Genomic DNA, 9,610 nt, shown 5'->3' with positions numbered 1-9,610 from the left:
CCAAAAACATCTGGTTCAACAGTAAATATACATCACGGGGTATACAAAAATAGGTACAATGGTAGTCTCTCTATACATAGGGACATCACCCTCGGCCGTAGCCCGAGTAGCAAGGTGATCGACTAGCATACCCCTAGCAATGTCTAACTAGACGTGACTCCCTTGCCACGATCCCTAGACTCTCCTGTAGATGGCTCTGTAAAAACAACCATAAAAAGGGCGTGAGAACTATTAACAATAGTTCCCAGTGGGTAAGCCGCCAGCCTCGGCGAATTACACCACTAGGCTCATGATGTACTAAATGAAAGCGAAAGCAGTAAATGCATGATAAATAATTATGCAATGCTAACCGGTAATGAGCATGTAAGCAACATGTAATCATAGTCTCAACAGTAATGAGTCAACTGAATAATAGAAGCATAGCAACTATGATAAGCATGAACATAAGCATAAATGTGTAAGTAACTACTATACACTGTAACTGGCAATCATTCATTACTGTCCAATTCCCTTTAGCACTTTCTTTTCATTCACAGGGATCTACTCAAGGTAGTCCAGCTTGCGCCGCGCCTAATGGCCCCGTGGTAGTATACACTCCCCACGGCAATCCACTTCGGCACCCAATCCCGCATGGGCCAGCAACTGTCGCGTAGGCCAACTCCGGAGTGCCGGCTTGTAGGGAGCGACCCTCACAAGGGTGTGCGAATGAGCACAATGGCAGCAAGCAAATCTAAAGCTCAATATGTCTCGATCATCACTTTCCAACTTGCATTGTTCTTACTTTCGATTCTTTGACCGAAATCTCACTATAACAAGCATTGATAACAGCTAGTATCTACTAGATGAATAAACATGCAAGATTACATATGGCATTAGTATCTTTTCACTATCATGGCACTATAGCATAACCATAAGCATGTCATTGTTCTCTACTCTATAGTCAAGAAAGTGTCATAAGGATGTCATGGTTTTCTCGTAACATGATAACCTGTCCATTAATTACTCAACTAGATTAAACATGTATATAAGGACTTGTATGCAGTAGTGTTCTCTACTTCATAGAGATTTCAATTCAATTATATATCAACACTATAGTATAGTGATTCGTTTCAAGTTCTATATCAATCACAAGAGCATATAACTGTATCAATTCTATAGTACATATAAAACATAGGGGAGCTCCACTTGCTCTGGTTAGGTCAAACCCACCTCGTACTAATCTCCAAATCAATTTACAAGGGTCCCAAATCAGCCTCACGAGGCCTCACTCCTGCTGAAAATAAGGCATTAAAACTGTGTCAAAAAGACGGCCGAAATATCTGATTTCGGCTTACTTCACACTTAGTACAAAGTAACCTCTTGAATCCCTATTCTGGGCTAGTGTAATACCTCAAGTTAAGCTTCCAAAAGCTCTCACCGACCAGCTGAAAATGATCCAAGGGTTAATTATAACCCTACTGCGAACAAACACGAAATGGCGTTAAAAGCTCATATATAAGCTCAAATGGCCGAAACTTTGCGAATTCAGTTTTCTAACTGAAATTCTTGCTTACCCCTGGCTAAGACACCCTGCAGATAAGTTCTCAAGGTCACCAATTTAGTTTAATGGGGTTTAATAACCTGCTGCGAAGACATAAAGTCCAAACTGCATCAATAACACGGTTAACTTCGTTTAGTTCCGAACTAGCTTTGTAATTAAGTAATTCTCTTACTTCAGCTTTATAGCAACTTCTTTACTGAGCTAAAGTAGTTCCTTCACAGTCACAAGAACCCCTCTTTACTGCTGAAAACCTTCTCGAATTCAGTTAGAGGCAGTGAAACCAAAACGCATCAAATTTCGATGCTAAATCACAAGTTAACAAAAAATTTGAGTTAATTCCTTAACTACAGCTCAGATATAGCTTCTCAGGTACTAACCTCAAAGAAACCTCAGAGAAAAACTTCCTCCCCACGTGCTGGAAGCATCCCGAGAGTCGCCAAAGCAGCGAGCAACGAGCACGGCGCGAAATCGACTCGAATCGGCGGTTTTCTCGTAGAGAGAGAAAAACCCTAGAGAGAGAAAGAGGGAGAAGGTGGGAGAAGCTTCTTAGAACTCCAGCATGATCATCTGAACACCAAGGGTCGGGCAGGGGGCTTATAGATAAGTTTAGATAGTGAAATGACCAAATTCTCCCTGCTGCCACGCAGCTGCAGCTGCTGCTGCTTGCTGTACCGGTATAGCATTATGCTTGTACCGGTACACCAATGCAGAAAATGCCAATTTCGAAATTGCAATGCACTTTCTTACTTTTAACTTTCCAATCATCCTCTAACTTGGTCAAAAACTTGTCCAAACCTTTTAGAACATGTAGAATAGTTCCACATTTCATTCCACGCACTCGAACTCTGCAATTGCAAAAGTTCAGTGTATTACACATTAGCACACCTATGTATTGAGAGAGATTCATGTAGGTGAGGATAAGGAAAGCTATGTATTTTGGATGATCAAATGTATTCATTTTGAGAAAAGATGTAATTGTAAAAGAAAGCAACTATTGTAATAGTTAGTAAAGTACTCTCTTTATTTCACTTGTATATCTAGTGGATTACTTGCTCTTATTGTTGTTTGCACTATTTGTGCCCTGTTGATTGTGTACCTTTAGAATTTAAAATCTTGGGTAAATTCTTGTACTCAATCTGTTGTTGAGCCTTGGGCGGTTAGGGAAGGTGCTGTCCGTTCGGCGGTCCGTCTGGCGCGCTCGAACCGTGCCAAATTGGTAGTGGTTTCGGGGTGGGGCGTGACAGTTTGTGTACTGTTTTGGTTGATGTTTGCATTTTGGAAATGGAGATTGAGGTTTCAGGAATTTATTTGTTTAAGTAAAAAGTTAAACTTTCTGAACTGTTGGTGCCAATTTTTGAACTTCTTGTGCAAACAGCAAAAACTGCTGCAGTTTGAGGCAAAAACTGCTGCAGTTTGAGGCTTCAAACTGCTGCAGTTTGAGAAAAACTGCTGTAGTTTGAGGCAAAAAACTGCTACGGTTTGAGGCAAAAACTGCTGCAGTTTGAGGCTTCAAACTGCTGCAGTTTGAGGCAAAAAACTGCTGCAGTTTGAGGCAAAAACTGCTGCTGCAGTTTGAAGCACAAGAAGCAAAAATATAGCATTTTGATAAACTCCAAAAACTGCTGCAGTTTTTACAAGAAGTACAACAAGTTGCAAAAAGCACAAGAATCTAAAAAAATTGCTGCAGTTTGAGGCAAAAAAATTGCTGCAGTTTGAGGTGCAAACTGCTGCAGTTTGAGGGAAAAAAACTGCTGCAGTTTGAGGCAAAAACTGCTGCTGCAGTTTTAAGCACAAGAAGCAAAAATATAGCATTTTGATCAACTCCAAAAATTGCCGCAGTTTTACCAGAAGTATAACAAGTTGCAAAAAGCACAAGAATCTAAAAAAACTGCTGCAGTTTGAGGCAAAAAATTGCTGCAGTTTGAGGCAAAAAATTATTGCAGTTTGAAGCAAAAACTACTGCAGTAAAAAGCACAAGAAGCAAAAATATAGCATTTTGATCAACTCATTTCATGGTGAGAAATATATAGATGGAAACTCTACTAACCAAAATATAATAGTTTGAACAAAGCAACACTCCCTAAAACATGTAGGAGCTATTGTCTAAAGTATATTTTAAAAGATACAAACACTCATAACAAAATACATAAGCAAAAAAGCACAAGAGTTGAGTTAAAAGACTAATAGCACTTTAATTCTACTATCCCTTATAATTAGTTTCTCTTCCTTCATCACTTTCACTAATACCTTCTTTACTAATCTTTTCAGCTAATGGTACCTGCAATAAGAAGCAAATAATATATAAGAAACCAAAAAAAAAGAAGATACAACCAAATTACTTATGCACATTTTAAAATAAAATCAATTACCTCCGTACAAGTTCGAACATTATGACCTTTCTTTTTACAATTTGCGCATGTTCTGGGTTTCTTTCCATACTTTTCTACAGGGGGCTTAAATTGCTTAGGCTCTCTCCTTCCTTTGCATTGTGAATGTGGAGGGTCCTTCACTATCAACCCAATTTTACTTGATTGCGTAAAGTCACTCACTAAGTGAGATGATCTCATTGACAAGGCTTGTTCATCTCCAATATCATCATCAAGGCTTGATTTAATGAGATGATCTCCTCAACAAGTCTATCAATTTTTTCACATGCCATTTGATATGACTCAAAGTTCTTTGAAGTTTCAAATGGTATTTTCTGTACTTTAAGACTGAGTGCGTTGAATCTTAAAGCTTTCGAATTTAAGGAATCACCAGCTTCTATGTTTCTTAATTTCATGCTAAGGGATCCTTTTTTTGCCACTTTCGTCCATCGTTTCATAATATAGTCAGGAGGAATTTTACGCATATTAAGATGAATCATATCTTTTAATGCATGAGAGCATAAAAGACCACTAAATTCAAAATACTTACAACTACATTCAACTCTTTCTTTACTTGGATTAATACTAACTGTGTAAGATTGTACTCTTTGATAAGGTAAAGTAGAATCAGGCATTATGCTTACCTTGTATGACAAATTTTCTTTCAATTCTGTTACCTCATATCCTGTACTAGCTCTTAGCTGATTTTTAAATTCAGAGTATACTCGCCTTGTGTACACCTCCCGAGCTTCTTTTTCAATTGGATTATGTGACCACAAACTAGGCTTGCCATCTCCTGATCTAAAGTTTGCCTCATCCTCTTTGTCATATCGACTAGCAACCATCTTTTCAATCTGTGTTACAAACTTATAAATTGATGTATGACAGTCTGTGTAAATCTTAGTAAGAGCATTCATACTCTCACTACGTTGTGATGTAGACATTTCAGCAAAAAATGCATCTCTAAAGTATACAGGTACCCAGCTTTCTCTACTATTCCACATAACCTGAAGATGACTGTTGTCTTGCAATTCAAAATTTTGAAGCATCATTGACCATTTTGTTTCAAACTCCTCAACAGTTATGCTATTATTGATACATGATTCAAGTTCTTTCTTAAAACCTTCTTTGTTGTTATAAAGTACACCCAAATATTCTCTAGCTTTTCTCATAACATGCCATTGGCAACATCTGTGGACGGTGTTTGGAAAAACCTGCTTGATGGCTTTTTTCATTGCTGGATCTTGATCAGTAATAATGGATTTAGGATGCTGGCCAAAAATTGCCTGAAGCCAAGTTTGAAATAACCAACAAAACGTGTTAGCAGATTCGTCTCTAATAAGTGCACACCCAAAAAAGATTGATTGGCGGTGATGATTAACTCCTATGAAAGGAGCGAACGGCATATAATATTTATTTGTCATATAAGTTGTGTCAAAAGTAATGACATCTCCAAAGTTTTGGTATGCCATTCTCGACCTTCCGTCAATCCAAAATAAGTTTCGTGCTGTATTTTCCTCATCAACCTCAATAGCATAAAAGAAGGACGGATTTTTGGCTTGGATCTTGTGAAAGTAATCAATAGTGGATGATATATCAACACCTCTTAGTCTTCTATTCCTCTCAAAAACTTGATTGTTTAGATCCTTCCTTGTGAAGTGAACATTTTGTGATCCTCCTTCTCTTGCCGTCATAAATGTCATTATTTGACTAGTTGAAATATTCTGTTCACTTAACATATGAATAACTTGCTTTTGTTCAGTAGTAATAGAACGATGAGATCGAAGAAAATGAGATTTCGAAGGACTTGTAACTAAATTATGATTGTGTTCCTTTTCAAAAGCAGTCACTATCCATTTGCTATCTTCTTGCATTTTGATCCTCAAATGCGCTTTGCAACCCGTTCGACTATACTGCATTGATTTCTGAGGTGTGCCTTTATCACCTTGCACTTGTGCTCGAGATTTGTAATTGCCTTCTTTTGAGCAAACATAGTAATGCGATGTAACCATATTATTTTTCCTTTTTGCTTTGTAATGACTAGCTTTTCGTATGCTAAATCCAGTTTTATATGCATAGATATTATAAAATCTCCTTGCTTCCTCCTCACATTTAAACTCCAATCCAATGCGTGGCTCATCAATTGATGATTCTGCAGCATGAACAATAATATTTGGGATGTCTTGATCTTGCTGGATTAAAGGAGTTAATTCTATGTTTTGTGAATCAACTTGCAAAGTTCCATCATCCTCTCTATTTTGAGAATAACTCATACCACCAAATGGAGATTCGGTTTCTTGCCCATTTGAAGATACATCATCACAATCATCTGAGCCATGTAAATAGTAAACATCCCCACTATCCATCTGTTAATTTTATGAAAAGTAAAATTTTTTAAATGACTACATAATAATTTTAGTAAGGTAAAATATACCAAGTGAAATCTCATTATAGAGCTCATCAAAAATAAAACTGACATTATAAAAATTGACATAACATTACAAAAACTGACATTAATAAAAAAAAATTTTTAATAAGAACCCATAAATCTCTTTTTTGGGTGGAAAAAAGAAATCCCATAAATATAACAAACTTCTCTATTTTTTTGTAAGAAAAAAAAACCAAACATCATATAATTACAAGAACCCATAAGATTACTAATCTCTATTTTTTTACAATACTCTGAGGCAATGCTTGCGCCTTGTGGTGGGTAATACATGAGGTTACTGTGCTTTAGATAAAGTGTTCTCACCCATCCATCATATAATTACAAGAAAAACGAAACTAGTGATAAAAACGAAACTAGTGATACATGAGGTTACTGTGCATTAGAAAAATGAAACTAGTGATAAAAATATATGAAGGCTTCAGAGTTTTGCAAGAAAAAAAAAAACCAAACATCATATAATTACAAGAACCCATAAGATTACTAATCTCTATTTTTTTGTAAAAAAAAAAAAAACGAAGAAGAGGTGAGATCGAGAGGAATTACGCGTGGGTTCGGCTTACTCCAAAAATTGCGAGGGCGTGGGCGGCTTCCTCCAAAAGCTTGGCTGCTGGGTGCTACGGTGCGGCCGCTCCCCGAGTGAGATCGAAGTGAGATCGAGAGGAGGTGAGATCGAGACGAAGAGAATGGGGATGAGAAAGTAACAGAGAAGAGGGGAATGAGAGAAAGAAGATGAGAGAAAGAGAGAAAGAGAGAGAGACGGACAGAGAAGGGAAAGTAAGCTTTTTCCTTTTTCACTTCACAGTAACAGCGCCGTTCTCTGCCCGTTTCACCCTTTTCTCCGCACGAATCTTGATGCGATCTAATGGCTGGAAACCGTATAGCAAAATGGGTTGGATACTCTTAAGAGTATTCCAGCCTAACTATATATATATATATATATATATATATAATATATACTATATAATACTATATATATAAGTTGAGCGCTGGAATCGCTATCGAGCAACTGCTGCCGTCCTGCCACCATTTGTTTCGATGATGAGCTTTAAATCGACGATCGGCACGTTGACCCAAGAAAATGATCTATACACGTTGAAGTATCTAAATATCAAATTTCAATCTTCGACATCATTTACCAATGATCAAAGGTTCAAAAATTAGTAATTTAATGTATATGAGGTTTATCGCGTAAACGTGAAACTATCTAAATCAAATTGAAATTTTGGTGTAGAAAATTTTTAAATATTAGAACCAGATCTATACTCTCGATCATGATTACAAAATTTCTATCATCACCTTTAGAGGATATTCATTTTCAGCTATTCACTTTACTGCCCACTATGATGACACAAGAAAAAATATCGCGAAAAAATAAAAATTTGATTCAAGATACTCAGGGTATAGATCATTTCAACGGTGCCGACGTCGCGATCTTGGAGCTCCATCATAAAAAAAAATGGGTGCACGGAGTGTCCCGTTTGCACAGATAGTATTCCAAGTCAACCTCTCTCTCTCTCTCCTCTCTATATATATAAGATATATTATATGAGAGAGAGAGAGCAGCTGCTATAACTGATTGATAGCATAGCCACTCATGCTAGTGATTTTTAACGATAGATATCGCTTGAACGTCACCCGACTTTTATGTGAGTTTAAAGCGAAAAAAAAGCCCGTTAAAGTCCATTTGTTGCCGGCCTCCATCTCTCTTTCTGTCTCTCTACTTCTTTCATCTCTCTCTCTTCAGATCTTCCCCAGCGCCCGCCGCGCTTTCCCACACGTCCATCCACCTCTCTCTCTGCCTGTGCGCGCAAACAACACCACCCACGTGCCCGCACGCTCTCCGCGCCCCCCGCCGCCTCTCCTCGTGCGCTCCACACAAGCCCCACCTCAGCGCAACAGCCTACCGCCACCCGCTCCCGCTTGTCCGCCCCTCTCATACAAGAGGTATACCTTTTCTCTCAGTACTTTTTTTTGTACTTTTTTTGTTATTGCAACATAAAAAATAGATCTACTATTTTTCATTATATGTTTGTTTGAAATTTGTTTCTTGATTTTTTTGATTATTAATTTTTTTATTTATTTTTTGTTTTTTTTTAATTACAACCTAATAATAATTCCACAATCTTTCACATTTGTTGTTTATGTTTTTTTTGTTATTACTCTTTTTTGGAATGCAATTTTTATTTCTTGTTACCTCCTCCAAAAACAAACGAAAATGTAAATTGTGAAAATTATTGTTATTGACATTTAAACATATATAAAGATAATAATGACCATGTCAATTAAAAAAAATGCCAGAAATTTGACTACATTAATAAAAATTATGAAACTGTGAACAGAAAATTGAAATGTTGTCTCTTATATTTTAACTTTCACCTAATTGTAGTGTTCCTAGGTATTAATGTCACTAATAGTCATTTGATACAAAAATTAGTAATTCGATAAAAACGATCCTCAATTGATCAGTGAACTTGTATTTTTTGTCATTGAATCATCCTTATAGAATTTATTTGTTGTAGATCGCTCCACGATATTTCTATGTTTTGCTTTTGAGAATATAACTTTAGTTATTTTATAGGAGTCGGTAAAGAGGAACATGTAGCCTAAATAATGATTCCTCAGTTCAATGTGTTCTGATGTTAGAGATGAATGAATGAGAAGTCGAAGAAAATGGTTAATAATCGAGAATATGAATAGCAAGCAAATACCTTTGAGATTATTGTTGTTTAGAGTCACACTTGTATAGAGAATGCTAAAAAGATTTTACAATATTATACTTTTAAAAAGTTTATATAAGAAAACAAATCCATTAAAGAAAAGAAAACGGAAACGCCATCCATCTATAACATATTAATATTGCTCCAAGCTGGTCCTCTAAACCTACATCTCATAGAAAAGTGAAAATCAAAATTCTCAGAATAGCATACACCCAAAAAGGATTGTCCCAATAACGAATCTAAATTAAAGCACAACAATATTGTGTGAAAATAATGATCGACGGAAAGTGGGAAACGTGTTGCTAATCAACATAACAAGTTGATAGCTTGTAATGCACTGATCTGCAAATCGCAATATTCGAGTGTTTACCCGTGTGGAGCCTTTCACAGTTTTTGACGGTTCTTGATAGGCACCGACCCCTGCACCATAACCACGGATGTTGGAGATGAGACTTGGACCAAAATTTCAAAGCTGGAATTTTTGGTGCACTCTGCTGGGTAGCCTGCAGCAGAGCTTGTACCGGAACAAGACTGGTCT

General features: G+C 36.9%; 1 protein-coding gene and 1 long non-coding RNA gene across 3 annotated transcripts; both read right to left on the bottom strand.

The window, feature by feature from the left end:
- Positions 1-109: 109 nt before the first annotated feature.
- LOC109705134 lies at positions 110-1,637 on the bottom strand. 2 transcript variants are annotated; one of them, XR_002214636.1, is made up of 4 exons: positions 1,554-1,637; positions 1,390-1,454; positions 1,210-1,273; positions 110-196 (listed from the first exon to the last, which is right to left on the bottom strand). It is a non-coding gene; the product is annotated as an uncharacterized LOC109705134 (long non-coding RNA). The 2 variants fall into 2 exon arrangements; XR_002214637.1 differs by having other exon boundaries at positions 1,210-1,270.
- A 2,103-nt stretch (positions 1,638-3,740) lies between these two features.
- On the bottom strand, positions 3,741-6,272 carry LOC109705132 (protein FAR1-RELATED SEQUENCE 5-like). The gene is made up of 3 exons (XM_020225890.1): positions 5,433-6,272; positions 4,551-5,192; positions 3,741-3,818 (listed from the first exon to the last, which is right to left on the bottom strand). Exons 1-3 carry the CDS (start codon positions 6,270-6,272, stop codon positions 3,741-3,743), a joined length of 1,560 nt encoding a protein of 519 aa, XP_020081479.1.
- Between the last annotated feature and the right edge of the window lie 3,338 nt (positions 6,273-9,610).

The sequence above is a fragment of the Ananas comosus genome, unplaced genomic scaffold, assembly GCF_001540865.1.
Source record: "Ananas comosus cultivar F153 unplaced genomic scaffold, ASM154086v1, whole genome shotgun sequence".
Classification (NCBI taxonomy): Eukaryota; Viridiplantae; Streptophyta; class Magnoliopsida; order Poales; family Bromeliaceae; genus Ananas; species Ananas comosus.
Note: the sequence above shows the minus strand (reverse complement) of the source record. Positions and strands in the feature narration are given on the sequence as shown.